Source organism: Dipodomys spectabilis, unplaced genomic scaffold, assembly GCF_019054845.1.
Source record: "Dipodomys spectabilis isolate Male_0828 unplaced genomic scaffold, ASM1905484v1 ptg000564l, whole genome shotgun sequence".
Lineage (NCBI taxonomy): Eukaryota > Metazoa > Chordata > Mammalia > Rodentia > Heteromyidae > Dipodomys > Dipodomys spectabilis.
In genome coordinates, this window is record NW_024871241.1 from 520,164 (window position 1) to 542,946 (window position 22,783).

Here is a 22,783-nt window from a genome sequence, read left to right on the forward strand (position 1 = left end):
CTTTCATCAGTCTGATAGGTAAATGTGAGTATTCAAGGAAGGGCAGAACCTCAAGATGGAAAGAGACTGGGTTGTGAAGCAATGATCCAAAGAAGAGATTACCCAACCAGGATAAACCTACATTGGTACATTGGGATGCTACATAAGGAGAAATGAACTTCCAGGTTATGGTAAGCCACTGACTTTATGAGGCTGTTTGTCATAGTAGTTACCCTATACTTGATAAATTCACAAGTCAACAACACTAAATGGCATGGGTTTTCTCAGTCAGGAAGCTCTATTTCCCTCAGTATCAAATTCCTAGTGTGGGTCCCACACTAGGAAGACTTCCCTTGCCACTGAAGATAACCAAGCCTAGGTAGACCTCCAGTTTTCTGAATCCCCTGCTCTCAGCATACTTTGAATAGTGGTGTCACCAGTAATTATGTTTTCACATATTTTTATTTTGTACTTATTCTGAATACGCTGAATAAATATATGACTCGGGTTTGTTTTCTGCAGACTCACATATAAAAATACATATTGTCTTTTAGTGCCAAACCCTGAAATTAACTGTAGCATCCAGACATACATTATATATAGATCTCTTCCAATTCTATACTATAATTGATTAGATATTCTCTCATTCACCCATTCAACAAGTATTTCCTGAGCACCTACAATATGGGTGATACAGTAGTACAAGGCATTAGGTATATGTTTTAATATATACCTGTTGCTCTGTGCTCCCTCTCCCAGATTTATAGTCTAGCAAGAGGGACAACACTATTAAATAAGTAAACATAGAAACATGAGTGCTAGAAGAATGAATTACAATGGGAATATAATTTTTCAGATTCAATGTTCTTTATCATAGCAACATCTCTCAGAAAGTAACACTTAAACTAGACCCTAAAGAATCATCTCAGTCAGTCAGGTGAACAATAAGGTAAAAGCATTCATGGCAGAGGAAAACAGCATATGCAAACAACCACAAGTGCCAATAGCTTGTTGTTCCCAAAGGTAAGTGAGAACAGCAAAGAGTACATTGAACCAGGAGGATCAGGATCAGAGTGAGGGGGAGTCCAGGTCCCATGAAGCCATTTCTACTTGTCTTCTGCAAAGTTTTTCTTTTTTGTTAATATATATTGATTGTACAAAGTGGTTTCATTGTGATAGCTCCATACATGCATATAATCGTCCTTGATTATATGCATCCCCTTTGTTATTCTCTGCAAAGTTTTATAAAGGCTCTGCTTGACCAAGGGGCATCTATCTATCTTGTTTTACATTCTACTACAAATAGCTTTACAGAGCCTATCTCCTTCTAAGATGCTTCCCTACAAATACCAAGAAGCAGCTTGCTCCTCATAGGCATTCTCTGTAAGTTGGGCCCTCTTCTTACCTCCACATGCACATGGAAACCAGAATATGGACAGTTACTGCTTCCATGTTTCCCCAGTCCTTATCTGTACATTCTTAATGTCTAATTAACAATCCCTCAAAGGGCTAGCTATTGGGTCCAACTTCTTCCATTTAACTTGGTAGGTAACTACTTTTTTTTCTTTTTTAAAATTTAATTGTAAAGGTAATGTACAAAGGGGTTACAGTTACATAAGGTAATGAGTACATTTCATCTTAAACATTGTTACCTCTTCCCTCATTTTTCTCCCACTTTCCCTCCCCCTGCAATAACCTGTGTCTGAGATTACCATATGAAATCTACACTAATTCATTCCTAAAATGGTAGGTAACAGGTAAAGAGCTTCTCATCTCTTGGGGCTGGGAAGGTGGCTCAGTGGTAGAGCACTTGCCTTGCATGCATGAGGCCCTGGGTTCGATTCCTCAGCACCACATAAGCAAAAAGAAAAAAGCCGGAAGTGGCACTGTGGCTCAAAGTGGTAGAGCGCTAGCCTTGAGCTGAAGAGCTAAGGGACAGCGCCCAGGCCCAGAGTTCAGGCCCCACAACCAGACCCCCCCACACCAAAAAAAGAGCTTCTCATCTCATTAAGTCCTCTAATGCTTAAAATTGATTCCTTTCGATCAATGAGACAACTAAGATTCTCCACCTGTTCACAAAGGAGGAATCATGGGGAAATTTTCTATCTATGATGATTCTCCCAGGTTGCTCTGAGTGAAAGCCCAAAGTCTACTGGCCATTTGTCCACTGGACACACAAACATACTAAAAGAAAACTTTCTGTGTGTGTGATGGGGTCTTGCTATGCTGTCTAGGTTTATACCAAGCCCTCAGGGTCAAGTGATCCCCCTACATTAGCCTCCTGAATAGGTGGAACTACAGCTATAAACTTCTATACTGAGCTTAAAAACATTTCTACATAAAAATATTATATCCCAGCAGATAATATTTTTGTGTGCAGGTACAGGGGCTGTAACTCTAGGCCTCATGCTCTTGCTCAGCACTTAGTAGTAAAGTAAATAATAAGAATGGCTTTCAATTGGCCTGACAAAAATCTTTATTTTTTAAGCAAAATATTATTTAATATTATGTGTTACTAGAAAAACCAATTGAAATCTCATGTGTAGGTTTTACTCTCTCTGAAATGGTGATATAATTGAATATCTATCTATCTATCTATCTTCAACTGAGATTGCTGATAGAATAAAAGATCTACTCTAAAGACAAGGTCCCTTGCCAGGCACCAGTGGCTCGTGCCTGTAATCTTAGCTGAGACTGAGATCTGAGGATTGTAGTTCAAAGCCAGTCCAGGCAGGAAAGTCCATGACACTCTTATCTCCAATAAATCACCAGAAACCAGAAGTGATGCTGTGGCTCAAGTGGTAGAGTGCTAGCCTTGAGCTGAAGAGCTGAGGGACAGTGCCCAGGCCCAGAGTTCAAGCCCCATGACCAACAAAAAAAAGGACAAGGTCTCAAGAAATTTGTCTATGTAGCATTGAATTAATAAAATGATGCCTCAACTTACAGACACAGCGAACTTTATAAAGGAAGGCAATATTTAGATATCATATAGTCCAACTCCTCTAAAAATAAAAGACAGCAATTCCCAGAAAAAAAATTGGGGACCTGCTGAAGGCCAAAGTCATGCAGATATCAATAGAGTTGGGACCTGGCTCATATTGGTCTCTTGCTTACATAACCTTCTGTAACTCCATAGTGTCTACAGAACAAAATCCAAATTCCTTAGTTTAATCAGTTAAAGTCCTCAACCACTGGGACTAACCTCACTCCTCAGACACCTATTCTCTCTTTTTAAATGGATCCTTCATCCAGGTCTAGCTGAACTAACAGACCATTATGGTCAGAACCAACTTTATCCTCCTGTCTTGTAAAGCATTAATCACTGAAATACCTAAGGTAGCACCAGGTGATCTTGCAATTTGGCACCATGAGTACAACCAACATATTCATTCATACAAACTTGCCAACATCCCATATTGCTTTTTATTTTTGATCTTTATCATGTCTACTTTGAAGTCACAGGATGTCGTTACTTGCCCACAGATACTCAGTGAGGCTGTAGCAAATCAAGGATAGTATCCAGAATATTCAACTCCCAAATCAATATACTACCCATCACACAAAGGCCTTCCTTTACACATCCTTCAACACCTTTCCACATTACTTAAGAGAGCTGTAATATCTCTGTAAAGTATGCATCTACACACACTCAAACATAACTTCTGAATCTGATAATATTTAATCTAAACCAAAATGTAGATTGCTATCTTAGAATTTAGAAGTAATCTGATGGCATTCATTTGCCTTTAGAAATCTGTCCTGGGCTGGACACTAGTGGTGAACACCTATCATCTTAGCTACTTAGGCAGCTAAAAATCTTTAAAAAATCACAGTTCAAAGCCAGACTGAGCAGACAAACCTGAAAAATTTGAATCTCCAATTAACCAGAAAAAAGGTAGAAGTAGAGGTGTATCTTAAGTGGTAGACTACTAGCGAAGATGAAAAAGCCAAGCAAGAGTGAAGCCTTGAGTTTAAGCTCTCGTATTGTAGAAAAGAAATTTGTGCTGGTAAATTTGCAAGGCTGCCCAGTTGCTTCCCAGTTTCTTCTTGATCAATGCCTAATTCCAGGGCAACAGTGACAAGAATGAAAGCATGTGAGGTCTCTCAATACATATACACTGCATGGTACAGGAGGCTGAATCTTCAGAAAATTCCCAACAAATATTTCTGAAATTGAATCAAGGCTTTTCTTTCACTTGTTTAGAGTCCTCATACAGATAATAAGAAGGCAAGTTTACTATCTTTTGGAATTAGAGTTTGGTCTTCCTTATGTAACTAGGACACACATGTGTGTACTGGGGCTTGAATTCAGAGCCTCATGCTCCCCCTTGACTTATTTTTTTGTTGGTTGTGGGGCTTGAACTCAGGGCCTAGGTGCTATCCCTGAGCACTTTTGTTCACTTTTGAGCACTCTACCACTTTGAGCCACAGCATTATTTCTGGTTTTTTGGTGGTGTGTTGAAGATAAGAATCTCAGGGGCTTTATTGTCTGGGCTGGCTTTGAACCATGATCCTCAGATCTCAGCCTCCTGAGTAGCCAGGATTACAGGTATGAGGCACCAGTGCCCAGCTCCCCCTTGGCTTTTACACTTAAGGTTAGCACTCTACTACTTGAGCCATACCTCCACTTCCAGCTTTTTGCTAGTTAATTGGAGATAAGTCTAAAATTTTCACTTACATTATTCTTATTTAATTTGTAGAGTCCCTCAATTCCTACTGTCCTTGTTCATTACACAGCAATGCAGTGCATGGCTTTGTGGGTTGTAAACAGCACAATCATTTTGAAATATTTTTCAAACCAAGTTAAATGCTCTCTGGATAAGCGTTTTTGGGCTAAAGTACACATAGTTCTTCTTATCTATTTAAAAAAGCTATAATTCCTATAGATTAAGACACTAAATCACTTGGCACTTGCCATGTTGCCTCTGCAGTATTTGTATACCACCAATTTGAGCTAACAAGTACAAATGGGGGCTAGATGGAAGAGGAATCAAGATTCGGAACTGCTTTCCAGCTGACAGGGGCTGTGCAGGGCATTTGTGTATGACATATCTTATTCATTCCTCACTATAGGCATCATCATCATTCTTGTTTACAGGGGAGCAAACTCAGATCAATTTAATTACCTAGCCAACATCCAGTTGCCAATAAGCAACTCAAATGCCAAAGTGTATGATCTTCCCGGAAGCTCTTCTCAACCAGAAGTTATCTTGTCCCTGTGGGACATTTGTCAACACCTGCAGAAATTTTAAATTGTTACATTTGAGAGGCAGGATGTCTAGTGGATAGAAACCATGGACAGGCCAGAGAACAGAGAATTATCTACTCCCAAATGTCAATAGTGCCATGGTTTCGAAATATGCTGCAAAGTAATTAACTGTGAAATCCCCAAATATACCATTCACTTTCCTTACAAATATCAATATTCCTATAAACCCTGTTCCATTCATCTCAGAGGGCACACACTTATTCTAATAATATTTTTATGCCAAAAACATATCCATGAACTTCTCATGAATTTTCTCCAGAGTCAAAGGTATATTATGATAAATATCTTGTATGATATTAATCTCTATATTTTATTAGCAGTTTCAATATTTGGAGATGATCAAAAGGTATCCCTCCAACCTGATAAAAATGTGAGTGATCAAATTACACACGAATAGTAACACCTCTCTAAGCATCTGCATTGTGTCAGGGGTATTCTAAATCTTAGGGAAGGAGCATTTCTAATCCCCAAATCCCAAAATTAAAATGCTCCAAATTCTAAATCCTTTATATGTGTGTGTTTGTGTGTGTGTGTGTGTGTGTGTGTGTGTGTGTGTGTGTGTGTGTGTACGCGCACGCACGTGTAAGTATAGGGATTTGAACCCAGAACCTTGTGCTCTCACACAGATAGCTTGTGCATGGTTGGTGCTCTGCCACTGGACCCATGGCAACATTTTGTTGGCTAACTGGAGATGAAGTCTCGTGGATCTTTTTTACCCAGGCTCATTTCAAACTGCAATCCTCAGATCTCAGACCTCTGAGTAACTAGGATTACAGGTTTGAGCCATTGGCACTTGGCTTTAAAACTTCCTGAATGTCATTTTGAAATTCAGATTTCCTTATGGGTGCTCAACTGGAAAAGTAAATAAATTTCAAAATCCAAAAATTTCGAACTCTGAAACACTTCTGGTCTCAGACATTTTATATAAGAGGTACTCCACCTGCACTTAATACTTGGGAGCTGCTGTTATTCTTGATAGATGAGGAAAGTGATGTTTTGTGAAGTTATGCTGTTTGTCCATGTTCATAACACATATACTTAAGGACAGGTGTTAAAATTCAAACACAGATCTGTGTGTTTGCAAAACCCACTGGGAAATGATTGTAATTTTCCATGTGTCTTGCAAGTTGGCTCTTAAGAAAATTCCAAAGGAAAAAACATCTCTCTCTGATGACACCATAATATTCTGAATAATAGCACCCTTGTCAAAATAAATGCAAATTATTGCAGTATAACTAGTTTGAACAGGACAAGTTTGTCCATGGAAGTTCAAATGTTTGTGCATGTACATGTGGGGTGTGTGTGTGTGTGTGTGTGTGTGTGTGTGTGTGTGTGTGTGTGTGTGTGTGTGTAATAAAGACACATAGAATAATTTTTAATTGCTAACTGAAGTCACCCTTCATGACATCTTTCCTCTTCTACATACAAGACACATGAATAAGCCAGTAAATAAAGAAAGAACAAACTGAGGGAAACAAAGAGGGAAGGAGACATGAAAGATGATATTGTAGGCTCAACAAGACCAATGAAAAAGGGATGAAGACAGAAGGAGTAAATGTCCCATAAAAATGCATTATTGGCAATGCTGCTGTTCAGAACGTAACAAGATTATTCATTTTTCAGAAAAATAATGCATACCTGGCCTTTTGCTATAAAAAATGTATGTTAGGGCAATGATTTAAGGCATAAGACACCAAAAGCAAAGCTGGAACTGTTAAGACTATGGGGGACTCTTGGAGACAGATTGAACGCATTTTGCATTCAAAAGAATATGAACTGTTGTGGGGCTAAGAGCAAACTGTTATGATGTGAAAATGGGATGGTTCCCGCAGCCTCATGTACTTAGGGCTTGGTTGCCAGCTGTTGGGCTTTGAGAAAAATTGAATAGACACTGAGTGCTTTGACATAATCAATCACCTGATACGTTTGTAACATGATGTCATATTATTGGGAGGTAGAGAAATCTAAGAGGCTAAGTCTAGTGGGTGGCAGTAGATCACTAGGGGCATGAACAGGAAAGATATATTTTGTTCTCTGACCCTTTCTCTCCCTCTGCCTTCTACCTGCTGCCAGGTGAGCTGCTTTGTTCTACCACATGCTCTCCATCATGATATTCTGCCTCACCATAGGCCCAAAGCAATGCAGCCAAGGACTATGAACTAAAATCTCTGAAATTATGCACCAAAACAAACCATTTCTCCTTTAAATTGTCATTCTCACACAAAATTACAAAAATGAAAAACTGACAAAAACAGCCATCTTTCTGCCTGCTGGTTGGATCCCTGGTCAGAACAATCTGCCTGTATTAGTACACATAATAAAGTCCCATCTATAAAAGCAACAGCAAATAAAAAGTGCACATAAAGGGTTCTATGCCACTGAGAGACCAGCAGTTAAACTGCTCAGTGGAAACTTGTAGTAGCTTTGAATGGGCTTCTGAACACAGTGAAGTGAAAGATACCAGGAAAAAACAGCTGGCTAAAACCGGTTTCCCCACTGACAGGGAGCCCTTGCTATCTGAGGGTCAAACATCATTTATTCCTGCCAACCTTTAGTAACTAATTTATGGCCAGGATTTGCTCCACTTCCTAAGAGTTAAAGGCCAACTGTCATGCAGGAAATCTCATTTTTGCCCATCAGTATTTTCCCCTTATAGGTATAAGGTTGTGCTGCAAGCTTAATCAAACCTGAACATAAGGCCAAGTCTTACTGAAACCGTGCTGACAGCTGGCTAAGTTGAACCTAAAGCAAAAGTGTGAAATTCAAGATTGCACTACAATACACACAAAGCAATTATATAGAAAACCCCTTGTTGGGAAAAATGAGGCTTTCAGAATTGAGGATCTTGCTTGGCTTATGATCCTATCTAATAGCAGACAAATGACAAAGGGAAAGGTGACTGGTATACCAGTATGCCTGGTATGCCAATTTTGTTTCCAAACAGGAAATTATGTATCTGTCTCAGGATCTCCTCATTCTGTCACATTCATTTCTCTTAAATACCAGTTTTCCATTTCAAGTCTTGTATGACTCTTGTATTTCTTCAAATGGACAGTAATCAATTTTTTTCATTTAACAACAGTCACCTCTATTCTTTCTGTGAAAAAGACACAATTATGAGGAAAGTTACAGTCCTCACTTTTTATTAAACATGTTAATTTTTTTGCCAGTTCCCATACTTCAGTACTTGTACTCTTGCTAAGCTTGCTTGCTTGGCTGGTGTTCTCCCACTTGATCCACGCCTCCAGCCTAACTTTTGACTAATTAAGTCTTGTGAACTTTTCTGCCCAGACTGGCCTTTAACAACAATACTCCAGATCTCCGCCTCCTGAGTAGCTAGTATTATAGACAAGGGGTACTAGAGTTGCACTTGGCATTTCAATGTTTTCATAGCACTTGGTATGCCAAGCATTCTCCCACGAACCTCATGAATGATAATGCATTTAATCATTATAAAATCAAGAATCAAGTATTATGGATGTGCTTTCCTTGAATGTGCAAGAGCCATGGCTCAATTTTCTACCACTGAAGAAAAACCCAATCAATCAAATACATAACTAAAAATGGAGCCCAGTAGGCTTGAGGATCAGTGTTATAATACTTTTTAAGGCTACTTAAATATTGGCCTTTATGACAAAATAATGACATTTGCAGGGAAATGGATGGAACTAGAACAAATCATGTTGAGCGAGGTAAGCCAAGATCAGAGAAACAAATGGCACATGGTCTCTCAGATATGTGGATGTTAAATTCAAAATGCAAGGAGATATGACAAAGTAAACAGGACTCTAGAAACAAAGGACCTCTACATTATTTGTCATATCATTGCTAGATGACTCCATGTTCTTGGCCTCATATATGGTATATACATGCACACATCTGAGAGAAGCTAGGAGGAGGGCACAGAATCAGAGGGAAACAGGGGGAAAATACAACAGAGGGCCCATCAGCTGCACTGGACATTGATGAAAACGAACTAAGCAACTCAAGGACATTGATAGGGGGGAGGGAATGAGAGGGAAAGAGGAAACAGCTTACACTAAGCAAAAGGAAAGAAATGTATATATCACCTATTGTGGAAGAAATAGTTGCATTGTCAAAGTTTATAGAATTTAACCTCTATAGACCATGATAATGACAATTTGCCTTGTGAAGGTTAAGATGTGTTTGTGACTTTAAATAAGTATCACTATCCCACAATACTGTGAAATTTATGTAATCATTTAATCTCAATAAAATATTATTTTTAAAAAATTGGCCTTTATTCTTGAAAACATGCCCCATCTTAGGAAGCTGAGTTTAGAGGCAAGTAGGGAAGACTACACACATTTTCAGAGACTATGAAGCCTCATCCCCTAAATGAATCAAAATCCTATCATTGATTAGTGATATCTACTATGTACACATATATTATACATCCAACAGAAATGTATGGACATATATGTACAAAACATATGTACAACAATGTTCATAGAAACATTCTTATCTGCAAACTGGAAACAATGTAAATGTCCATCATCAATAAAACAACTAGATGAATTGTGGCATATCCATACACTAGAATACACTAAAGCAATGAAAATGAACTACTGATACACACAACAGCATATATGATTCCCATGAATATGATGCTAAAGTCAAGGAAGTGGTAACTTGCTTTAAAGAAAATCATTTGTCCTCTTCTTCCTCCCCACCCCTGACCCCTGTCTCATAGGCTGAGACACAGAGTAGCAGTGACCCAGCCTCAACTATGAAGATGAGGTCATCACTCTAGTGGACAAAAAAGCTTCAGCAGAATATTAAGTCCCAAAACAATTCTTACAGCAGTATTGTGCTACTTAACATGTTAGACAAAAGAGAATTTTCAATCTTATTGAAATCATTGCATTTATAAGTTGTGATATCACCTTAGTTAATAATGCCCCTACCACTTAAGGGTTTTGTTTTTTTGTTTTTGTCAGTCCTGGGGCTTGAACCCTGGGCTTGGGCGCTGTCCCTGAGCTCTTCAGCTCAAGGCTAGCATTCTACCACTTGAGCCACAGCACCACTTTGTTTTCTGGTGGTCAATTAGAGATGAGAGTCTCAAGGACGTTCCTGCCCGGGGTTGGCTTTGAACTGTGATCCTCACAGCTCAGCCTCCTGAGTAGCTAGGATTACAAGTATAAGCCACAGGTGCCTGGCTCCACTTCTGAGGCTTGTAGTCTCCAGGCAGGAATTTCCAATCTTCAATCAGTGTGCTTATCCAATTGCGTTGAATTCCCAAATTCAAATTATACTAGTCTATAAAGACACCACTCTCTTTCCTTATCATACAATGATGATCTTATTGCTTAAATCAGTTCTCCACAATCTAGAAGAAACTATCAATTCCTTGTTTGTCCAAGGATTCTTTGTTTGTACAAAATTCTTTCAAGACATGATACTAATTCTCCATGCTTAGCCTCTTTGACTGGATTTGCTTCACCTGTATCTTGTGTTCTAGTTGCACAGCATGTTCCCTGAATGTACTGGACACAAAGGTACTTTCTCACATCATCTTCCCACCTTACCTTATCCCATTCATGATGCAATTCTTACTAATATTCTGAATCCATCTAACACCCTGAGCAGAATAACTCCCCTCTGCTATACTTCTGTATCATTTTGGACAAAGCTTCATTAAATCATTTATTATCCTGAGCTATTAGAATTCATTTATGTGTCTGTCAATATTATGTCTACATATATATGGAACATTGTGGGACCATTTGAGGGGATTGAATTCAAGGGAGAGGATGTTAGAGGGTAAACAATACTGAAATACATTGCCTCTGTGAATAAAGACCAAGTGATAGAGTGGGTGAGTCTGATCAAGATATACTGCATGTATGCATGGACTGTCAGAAGAAATCTCCTTGTACAACTAATTGATGCTCATAAGTACATGTAAAAAAAACTTATTTTTTGTGTTTGATCTCACAGCTAGAATATATGTTCTAAAGACTAACTCCTGGAGGACAGAATGTTCCTTGCCCACCTTTATAAACATGACATTTAGCATATGACCTGGCTCATAGTTATTGAATGCTGAACATAAGAAGAAAGCAGAATCCAACAGGTGGTATGTTTCAAGACCCTATACATAATCATTCTTACCTATTCAGTGCAAATGCATAGTGGAACTTAATATTATGCTGATCAGCCAAATCACACGTAGGTAACATCTCCAGTGTTTCTACCAGTTTGACCATGGCATCATAGTCCTGTTGGCACAAAGTCTCAGAGTAAGAAAGAGAAGAAATGAAGCTCTCACACATTTGTCCAAATAGCTATAAATATAAGACAATCTCCAAAATGAAAGATGAGCCTTTTTTGAGCTGTAATGATGCTTGAACTCAGGGCCTGGGTACTGTCTCATACATTTTTCACTCCAAGCTAGTATCCTAACACTTGAGCCACAGTTCCTGGCATTTAGGCAGTTAATTGGAGATAAGACTCTCACAGACTTTCGAGTACAAGCTAAATTCACATTGTAATCCTCAGATCTCAGCCTCCTAAGTAGCATGGATTACAGGTGTAAGCTACTAGTGCTAGCCTACGCACAGTTTTGACAACCAAAGTGTCTCCAAATGCAACCAAAAGCCTCAGGCTGAGAACCATTACTCCAAATGCTACATAGTAACCAAATGCTACAGTGTGTATCTTGGCTAAATCCTTTTAGTTATGCTACCAGTTACACTCTCAGCAGGGTTTAGAATTGCTGGTATTACTCCTGGGCATCTTCCTAGAACATCACAAGCCAGGATGTCATAAAGACACTTTCAGATCCATGTTCACTGCTGAACTATTCACAACAGTCAAGTTATGGCAACAGCCCAGATGTCCTACAATAGATGAGTGGATCCAATAAAATGTGGTACCTATACACAATGGAATTTTACATAGCCATCAGAAAGAATAGTATTGTCATTTTCAGAGAAATGGATAGACCTAGAACATCATGTTAAGTGAGATAAACCAAGTTCAGAGAAACAAATGGCAATTGTTTTCTCTCATATGTGGAAGCTATATCTCAAATACTCTGGGACATGATAATTTATAAAGGACTATAGGCATTCACATACAAACATCTGAGACTAAAGGAGGATACTCTTAGGAGAAGAACTCAAACACATTGTAATGCCTCTGAACATTTGAAATACTATTTTATTCATCAAAATGAATCCAGGAAATGGAAAAAAATGAGTTTTGTTGTTGTTGTTGGTGGTGGTGGATATGGTGTTGTTTGTTTTTGCTTTGGGGTTCTTTTTTTAATCTGTCTTTTGAGGTGGCAAAGAGGGGTACAAAAGAAAGGATGAACAAATGCAGTCATGGTACTAGTAGAATTTCTGATATTGGCCAACTAGCTGTCAGCCATAGTAGAGGAGGGGCTCCTAGTGAAATCCTGCACATACTTTATGGTTCTGAACCTTGATGCTGCTGCCCCAAGAAAGAGAAATCAGTATATCCCAGGATTCCCCCCCAGCTCCTTCTTTGAACTTAGAGTCCCATCAACAAAAGGGTAAAAAATGAAGGGGCTGGGCATAATGGTTCACATCTGGAATATCAGTTACTTGGAGGCAGAGATAGGAAGAACATAGTATGAAGCAGACCTGGGGGAAAATGTGAGATCCTATTTGAAAAATAACTAAAGCCAAAAGGCTTATTAGACAAGCACTCAGAATTGCCTAAAGAAAAGGAAACAATGCATAAAGAAAAGGATAGGAAGAAGCTCAAGGGAAGAAAGGCTTCAAGAAAGGGCAATCCAATTGTCTTGTCAAATGGTGCATGCTGCAATCATTATCATAATCCCTAAAAGCAACTGTTATTAAAATACATCTGTTGGTCCCTAGGAGCATAAGACCCTGCTTATTTGCCTCTGGTTTTTGGTCAGGTTATAAATGGATGCCTCTAGCGTTTTGATTTATTAATAAATGCTATTATGAGAATTGGAACTCAGGACCTTGTTCTCTTATTTGGCCTTTTTGCTCACAGCTGGTACTCTACATCTCTAGTTGAGCCACATCTCTAGTTCTGCTTTTCTTACTGGTAAGTTAGAAATAGTCTCACAGAATCTTCTGCCCAGGCTGGCTTTGAACCATGGTCCTCAGATCCCAGCCTCCTGAGTAGCTAGAATTATAGGTATGAGCCACTGATGCTCAGCTTCTACCATTTAGATTTAAAGAACTATGATTAGCAACATCCAATGTAGCTTTATAGGATTTTATAAGATACATTACCTTCTGTGCCTCCTGAAGGAAGGCAAAATACATGTAAAAATGGTTCAATGTCATTAAACTTTGAAGAGAAATGTTCCATGTCCTTTATGATCCCATAGCCATGTCTCAAGAATTCTCCAGTAGCTTTTGAAGCTTGTTTTAGAATAAAAAACTTCATCCCTTTGTCCTGGACATGTATCTGCTACTCTTACTCTGTTATTGATGAATGTTGGTAAACAGAGAAGGAAGTGACAAAGGCCTAAAGGAAGTAGCAGAAGAGTTAAGAAGACAGACCACAAAGCCAGTCACCCTCAATATGAATCAGGACTTCACTAATTTGCTCTGATTTGGGCACGTTATTAAGTTCTCTGTGCCTAGCTTTCCTTATTTGTAAGATGAGGATAGGGTACTCTTACACTATAGAGTTGGTAAGAGTACTAAATGAATTAAGATTTGCAAAAGCAGGGCATTGATGGCTCACACCTAGCTACTCAGGAGGCTGAGATCTGAAGATCTTGGTTGGAAGACAGCCCAGGGAGAAAAGTCCCTGTGAGACTCTTATCTCCAATAAATCATGCAAAAACAAACAAACAAACAAAAAAACGGAAGGAGTGCTGTGGCCCAAGTGACAGAACACTAGCCTTGAGCACAAAGAGGCTCAGGGCCAGCTCCCAGGCTCTGAGTTTCAAGCCTCACAACCAACAACAACAAAAAAGCTTGGAACAAAGCCTAACATAAAGTGTGTGTGTGTGTGTGTGTGTGTGTGTGTGTGTGTGTGTGTGTGTGTGTGTGTGTGTGTGTGTGTGTGTGTGTGTGTGTGTGTGTGTGTGTGTGTGTGTGTGTGTGTGTGTGTGTGTGTGTGTGTGCGCGCTCGCGTGCGTGTGCATACTAATTACATTATTAGTTCCTTATTCTTACCAGACCTGTATATGTATTCCTTCTTGGAGTGCTCACTCCTGTTCCTACTATGATAGAATCTTACCAAAACTTCCAAAGCAGATAAACTAGATGGTCTGTGACCAGACTACATACCTATTTATATAAAACACCTACCAAGCCCACTGCCAATGGTTCACACCTGTAATCCTAGCCACTTAGGAAACTGAAATCTGAAGATTGCCATTTGATACCAGCCAGAGCAGGAAAATCTGTGAGACTCTTTTCCCCAATTAACAACCAAAAGCCGGAAGTGTGGACCGTGGCTCAGGTGGTAGAGCACTAACCTTGAGCACAAAAGCTCAGGGACTGTGCCTAGGTCTTAATTTCAAGCTGGCATTATAAAATAAAATAAATAAAACACTTTCCTCATAATACATCTCATGTATGAGTTTGAGAATGATAGAAGGGATGGCATTGATCAAGATGCATTATACTCTTAAATTGACAGGCTAACTTGAAACTCCTTTGTACAACTACTTAAAGACAACAACAATAGTAATAATAATAATAATTACTTCATATGACAAGTTCCTTATGCCAAGGAAAACTTTTTATTATACACCAGCCTCAAGTAGGCACATTTCATACCTGGATATCACGGTAAGACAGGAGTAAGTTAATGATGATGTCTGAGGTCAGAACCTCAATGTTATCCATGCGAAGTTTAATCCGTGCCAGCTCCCTTGCCAGTTCTTCACCCTGGTATTTCTCTCTGGCTCTCCGGATGTCATTTAATAAAGTTTCTTTGTAATAAACACTGGAAAGGGAAACACAAACATCTCTAATCATATATGTATATATGATTATATACGTATATATAATGCATGCAGGAATCTTCTTTAGTGCTCAAGCACAGATGGTTCTCATTGACATGACTTAAGCTAACACATAGAAATCACGACCAGACCTAAACCTCCCTATACCAGCAATGTGGGACACTTTGACTTCTTGTTCACATACTACAAAAATGGACTGGAAAATGATAACAAATGAAAGTCAGTTTGTTTATTTGTTAAATATTTTCAGAGGTAAACTATACAGATGGCATTCAGGACTTTCTACTACCCAATCAAACTTACATCTTCTAGCATTTTTAAGCAAGAAGATATCATACTTCAATATATATTTTACACACTAGAACAGATTATCCCAATGTCAAATAAAATGCCAAAGCTTTGAAACACAGATAAGTTCATCTTTAAATCATTCTTGTCTATAAAGAGTTCCAATATAGTAATCATGAAGCTATCCCCAGTTAAAAGAGAGTTGGATACTGGTGCATTTCTGAGCAATCGAAAGTGGGATGCACAGAAGCCAGGCTGAGAAATTTAGAGACAATCTTGCCTTTTATCCTTTTGCTGTCCTCATATTTAGCTGCCAGAATGTACTTTTTAAGTATTATAAATATATTTATTATTTGTATGTTAATATTAATATAGGTAGTTTATATTATACAGCAAGAAAACAATGAGCATGCATGTGCATTTTACAAGATATATATTAGGTATATATTATATATTCTTATTTTATTTTATTGTAATGGTGATGTACAGAGGGGTTACAGTTACATAAGTAAGGTAATGAATACATTTCTTGTTGAACACTGTTACCCCCACTCATTTTCTCCCACTTTCCCTCCCCCAAAGTCCCCTCCCACCCAAGTTGTAAAGTTCATTTCCAACATAGTGTCCTGTGAGTATAGCTGTTGCATTGGTTCACCCTTTGTCCTTTGTCTCATCATTTTGTTATCCCCCTTCCCTTCCCCAAATCAGATAAACATACATACAAGACACAGGGTACCAAAATGAAAAACAGTGACAACAGAAGATAAACCAAAGGGAAAAAAGAAATAGAATCACACAGTATATTAAAAATAAAAACCTCTTGAAAAAAATCATAATAAGAGAAGTAAAGCCAGACTCAAAGAAACATAGGTTCCATGGTTTCCCTCATTTGTAATAATTAGTATATGTCTAGGATAGTCCTAACACAGGATCACAATAGCTCAATAGCTATGTACATACGACCTATTATAAAATGATGCTGATCATCTTGTATACACATTTTTCTAATTTGGGGAGGGGAAGGGAAATAACAAAATGCTGAAACAAGAATACAGGACAACCCATTGTAACAATGAGATATACAAGACACTATGTAGAAAATGTACTTTACAGCTTGGGGGTGGAGGGGGGAGTTGGAGAGGTAGGGAGGGAAGGGATGGTAGGAGAAAAACAAAGGAGGAGGTAACAATGCTCAATAGGAAATGTACTCATTACCTTACTCATGTAACTGTAAGCCCTCTGTACTTTATTTTTACAATAAAAAACATAAAGAAATGATGCTGATCAAAATGAACTCCAAGATACAGAATGCTTTTATAAGATAAAATACAGCCAGGTGCTGGTAGCTCACACCTGTAATCCCAGCTAATCAGGAGGCTGAGATCTGAGGACCATGTTTCCAAGTCAGCCTGGGCAGGAAAGTTCATAAGACTTTTATCTCCAATTAATCACAGAAAAATTCAGAAGTGGTGCTATAGCTTAAATGAGCAAAAGAAGCTTAGAGACATCACCCAGGCCCAGAGTTCAAACCCAGGACCAGCGTGCATAAATAAATAAATACAAATTATTTCTTATGTGGGCAGTTAGATAATACGGAGGATATGTAAAACTACTTGAAATAGCTTAAATTCACTGTGGAATATCACCACAACCTCTCACAAAGCCAGCACTAATATTTGGTACTTAGTTTAAACCTTAAAAATGACTTATTTTGGTAACATAGAGGTTCTCTTACAAAGACCTTGAGTGGATTTTTGCAAGTAATTTTAAATAGTGTTAAGGCATTGCTAAGTGGTAATACTGTTAACTCATCAAGAAGCTGAAATGAACTAACTATAGAGAGTAAAATTAAGCTGTTCAATTTTTTTAAGGAGGAGGGTAAAAATTATACCTAGAGGAAGAAAAAGAATACATGAGATAGAATAAGTAGTACTTACTCTAAATAATTATAAAACTATTCTACATAAATATGCATACAGTATAACCTGATCCAATGCTCATAACAAGACCTCAATTGACATTGGAAGAATAAAGTGCTATCCCACCAAAATGGTCCTGAAAAAGAAATACCAGTACATGTCTTCCATTGCTTTCATTTTTATTTCCTTATTTGCCAATTGCTATTATTGCAATAATAAGCAAATTAGCACATTCTGCTAGGTTTGTAAATTCTGTCATTAATTGAATGAGTCGTTAAGTTGGGTGGCAGCCCCTGCCCATTTGGCAGACTTTAAAGGCACCAGAGCTATTAAAGTGCTGTTAGTTTAGCCTAATGAGTAAAAGGCTACACTTTAGTCTTATTTTCAAGGATGATTCTGAAAAATTGTTTTAATAAACAAGGAAATACAATGAGAGAAATTTTTAAGTAAACAAAACACTGCCTTGATTATGGATTAGGGACGTCGGATGTGTCCCACACATGCAGCCATTTCTACCTCTGGTAAACAGGAAAGATGGTGCTAATCAATATGAACTTGAAAATGGCTTCAAAGTACTTGTTAGCACTGGAATCAAGATAGACTTTATACTTCTGTTCAGTAGGCACTGGACTAAAATCTTACATGTCATTCCTGTTGTAAATATGTTTAAAGATACGGATCATTCTTCTCAGTAGCCACTGCCACCCATGAGGTAGAATCTACCAAGGTGTTTGCAGCACCCCTTGTTAATTAAACCATATTAAAAATGTTACTTTCCTCCTGATACACAATCATACTGATGGAGAAACGAACTCAAACCCAAGTCTTCAGCAGATTCAAACAGACCCAAAAATATGGTATTGGGAGAGCTTTTTCTCTCAACTTTACTAAAATGTTTTGTGGTAAGACAATAGTAAGGTGTGACCAAATAAAGTTTGGCAGGAATATTCTCCAAACAGTCCCTCCTTTGTTTTCTGCACTGACATGTGGTCACACAGGTATAGGTTTCCAGTCTTTGTTTTCCTATTAAGGTCTCTAGAAAAAAGTCTGCGTCCAGTGAAGAGGAGGAAGGATTAAAAAGAGAGAGAGAGAGAGAGAGAGAGAGAGAGAGAGAGAGAGAGAGAGAGAGAGAGAGAGAGAGAGCAGACTGTTAACAAGTGTGAATCTCATGCCAATACTTCAGTAGCAACCCTCCATGTTTCAGGGTGCCATGATTTGAGCCAAAGCATGACATGAGGTCCTTGACATTTCATTAGATGTCAATTCTGCCAGTTCCTTGGATTTTCATTTGTTTTGGAAGGAGAAATCCTTGTGATAAATTTACAGGGAGTAAATCCCTTAAATTCACTGCAAACACAATGATGGGATCCTTTGGTTACAGAGAATAACTTTTCTGCCTTTAACTTTCAGAATAAGGATATTGAAGGTATGGAATCTGAAACACTGAGGCACAAAGAGGGAAATGACTTTTCTAAGGCTGCCCAGCTAGGAATCATCAACGTTAGGATCCACATTCAAACCTATCTACCTTGGAATATTTCATACCACCTCTGATATAAACGTAAAGAGAACACATTACAGGACATCCTGAGGTGAGAATAGTGGCAGCTTGACTCAATGCACACAAGTTCTCATAGCACAAGAATGTAAGGTCAGAATGATCTTACTCTGACATTTTAGAACCTCAGTAATTGAAGGAGTATACATGGTCAGACATGATCTTGAAACTTGAAATCTCAGAGTTGAAAGATGTCATTAAAAACAATTACTAACTTAACTTCCTTGGTTTTTAAGGGAGAAAACAGAGAGAAGAAGAGTTATATATGGAAGTTACAAAAGAATAAGAGCCAAACACAGGCCCAATTATGAGCCCCTAATTCCAGTTCTATTCTCTTTTGGCTTGACCTCAGTGACAGCTTGATGAGATAACAAAGGAGTAATAAAGAGATTCCAGGATGATTCTCTCAAGGACTGGCCAATGCTCCCCATTCTCTGGGAATCCCGATCATCTCTGCAACTGAAAGGAAATTTTTGCAAGGTTCTATGAGTGTCTGATGGAAATTACCATGAGGTGACGTGGATGTCCTTAAGGAGGCTAACGAGCTTATCCACCAGGGGCATGTACAAAGGACCTAGGATGGTGTCCCAGTTGGGCTGCATATACTCTGAAGCTCGTCTTTGGGCATCACTTTCACAGCAAAAATAATCCGCGCATGGTGTCACGATGTAGGGGATGAAATAATAATTTCCGCTAGATGCCTGGAAAAAAAACAAAAACAAAAATGTTCTCAAAAATTATTGATGTGGAAGCATAGCCATAGCTTTGGATAGGTGGGACCTGGTGGGATAGGAAAGGAAAAGATACCTGAAATATTACTACAAATCACTTAGGCACAAAACAGAAAAACACTCAATTTCAAATATTACCACGTAGATTATAAGTTTTTTTAAAAAAGACTTCAAATGCGGAACTGACCTGTATTTGCCCCTGAACTTCATTAGCAAAAGTGTCAGAGATTTAAGTCTCAGCAATCACAACAATTTTTAATACACTTACACCAAAGGGAAGTTAAACCCCTTGATAACCAAAGGTTACAATGGGGCATGTTGTTTTTAATTTCAGTATAGATAAAAACTATATTACTTGATAATTTAATACAGATGAATGAGTAAAAATTTTTAATAAATTCTTCTGATTATAGGTGATCACACCTATAATCCCAGCTACTTGGGAGGCTAAGATCTGCCAGCTCAGGCAGAAAAATCTGAGAGACTCTTATCTCCAAGTAACCGGCAAAAATCTGAAAGTGGAAGTATTGCTCAAGAGGTAGAGTACCAGCCATGAGTGAAATAGGGAAATGAGAGCATGAGGCCCCCCCATACTAGCACACAAAAAACTGTTTTGTAGGAAACATACACTAGTAAATATGATTCATCTTAGAAGATTTTTCAGTGCTGGGGATGAATCTCTTCCTATTAAAAAAAAAAAGCAACATCTAACTTCTCATCAAAAATAATAAAAGCCACGGGATAACATATTCGAAGTGCTGAAAAAAAGTCAACCAAGTGCACTGGGTGAAGAGGAGTATCCCTTTAATCCCAGTACTCGTGAAGTTAAGGCAGGAGGATCTCTCAAGTGTGGGGCCAGTCTGAATATAGATAGCTTAGATGCCTAGCATTCACCAGGCATTATGATCTATCCCTAGCACTACAAAAGGAAAAAGAAATCAACCTACCCACCCAAACTATCTTTCAAATAAAACAAAGGCAGGTAAAAATAAAAATGTTTTCAGGTTAACCAAAATGGAGATAACTTTATGATAGCAGTTATCTTATAAAAACACTTAAGTATTTCAGGCTGAAAGCAAGTAATATCAGACAGGAATTTTAATATACATGATAAAAATAAAGAATGCTAATAAAGGTAGGGACATAGACAATTATAAAAGACAGTATGATTTCAATCTTTCGCCTTTCATCTCCTAACTGATTTAAAAGTAAAAATCACACACTTTTTTTCTTTAAAATACTTTCTTTTGCAAGTATCACATCAATGTGTGCACACATACTTAAAACAAATGCATTGCCGGGCCCCAGTGGCTCATGCCTGTAATCCTAGCTACTCAGGAGGCTGAGATCTGAGGATCATGGTTCAAAGCCAGCCCAGGCAAGAAAGTCTGTGAGACTCTTATCTCCAATAAACCACTAGAAAACCAGAAGTGGCGCTGTGGCTCAAGTGGTAGAGTGCTTGCCTTGAGCTGAAGAGCGCAGGGACAGCGCCCAGGCCCAGAGTTCAAGCCCCATGACCGACAAAAACAAAAAACAAATGCATTTATAAACACTGCAACTATGTCTCTAGAACAGATAGCTAAATTGAAGGTGTCTACAGTTAAACCTATTTGTATAGAATTGTTATGTCTTAAAACTGTAAACAAATATTTCTGCTAAAATCTCATTTAAATTGTTCCTTTAGCAAACATTGTCTTCCCAAATAGCAAAAGAGTGTACTCAAATCCAAAGCTGTGAAAACATGGTTTTTGGCAAGCATGATATATGCTTCAATTGATTCATGCAGCAGCAGAGATGGATGAAGGCTTCCCTGAAGATAGGAGACCACAGAAGAATGAGGAGGAAGAGAGGAAATGCATGAACCCAGAAACCAGCTGAGTGAGTTTAATAAACAGGACTAAGGAAAGAACAGAATCTGGAGACTGAAGAAGGTAAAAAATAATTCCTTGGAGAAATATCTTTCAGAAAACTGTACAAAACTTTGAAGAAATTTGACCGAAAAAAAATTGGGACTAATGGCTACAGTTTAAAAAGCAAGTCATCAACTCCAAATGAAAGCACAAGCTTTTAAGTGCAGTAATTTTGTTCTTTTTATTTTTATTTTTTGGCCAGTTCTGGGGCTTGAACTGAGCTTCTTTTGCTCATGACTAGCACAGTACCACTTCTGGCTTTTTCTGTGTATGTGGTACTGAGGAATTGAACCCAGGGCTTCATGCATGCTAGGCAAGCACTCTACCACTAAGCCACATTCCCAGCCCATGTAATTTTGTTCTTACAAAGAGGAAGAATAGGTCCAAACATCTTCAAATGATGGGACGCATTCAGTTTTTTGTTGATGGAGAAACCAGAAATTAAAAAGAAAAACAATGATTAGCATAACACATGTTCAATAGTGAACTAGGATCAGCTATTTCTAATTGTTACATTTATAAATAGAAACATCTCAAGAATCCAGCTCATTAAAACAACTTAACAAAGGCAGCTTAGTTTCCTCCATAAAGAGGCATTAGAACCAGTGTTCTAGTCACATTAATATGGAAGCCATGATTCTAAACACTCTCAAAATATTTCCAAAAGCACGATTTGGCAATAGTGAGGTCAGGGGGAAGAGTAAAAGCCAATGGTCTCTGGCATTCTCAGGGTTAGGAAGTAAAGTTTTCAGAATATCAACACCAGGTAGCAGGTGTTTTTCATAAGCACTCATTATAAAAGTTGAATTATATAGTCTTAAATGCCATATTTTAATGCCTGTCTGATATACCATCTAATAAATATATGTACTTAACCATTCTCTTATTGCTGTCCACAGTTAGATTTGAAATTTTAGAAAATAGAGGTGTGGCTCAAGTGGTAGCGTGCCAGCCTAGAGTAGAAAAAGCAAGCAAGAACAAGAGGCCCTGTAGTAGCATATAACTTGAATTTTGCGATGAATATCTTTGCATATGGCATCTTTTCACTGTGGTCTTTTCCTAAAGATGGAGGTGAAAGTATTGGAAAAAGTTTAAGGTCTTAATGTGTGTAGTCATGCTGTCAATAAAACATGAAGCAATTTACACACCTACCAGCAGAGCATGAAGGCATGCTGGT

The 22,783-nt window shown here is 38.3% G+C and overlaps 1 protein-coding gene across 1 annotated transcript in view; it reads right to left on the bottom strand.

The window, feature by feature from the left end:
- The window catches only part of Map3k15 (mitogen-activated protein kinase kinase kinase 15), a 109,991-nt gene that overhangs the window by 63,170 nt on the left and 24,038 nt on the right, over positions 1-22,783 (bottom strand). The window contains exons 4-6 of the mRNA XM_042670498.1: positions 19,473-19,666; positions 15,013-15,181; positions 11,384-11,490 (exon numbers count right to left, since the gene is read on the bottom strand). Of these exons, the coding sequence (XP_042526432.1) occupies positions 11,384-11,490; positions 15,013-15,181; positions 19,473-19,666 (470 nt within the window). The remainder of the gene's footprint in view (positions 1-11,383; positions 11,491-15,012; positions 15,182-19,472; positions 19,667-22,783) is intronic.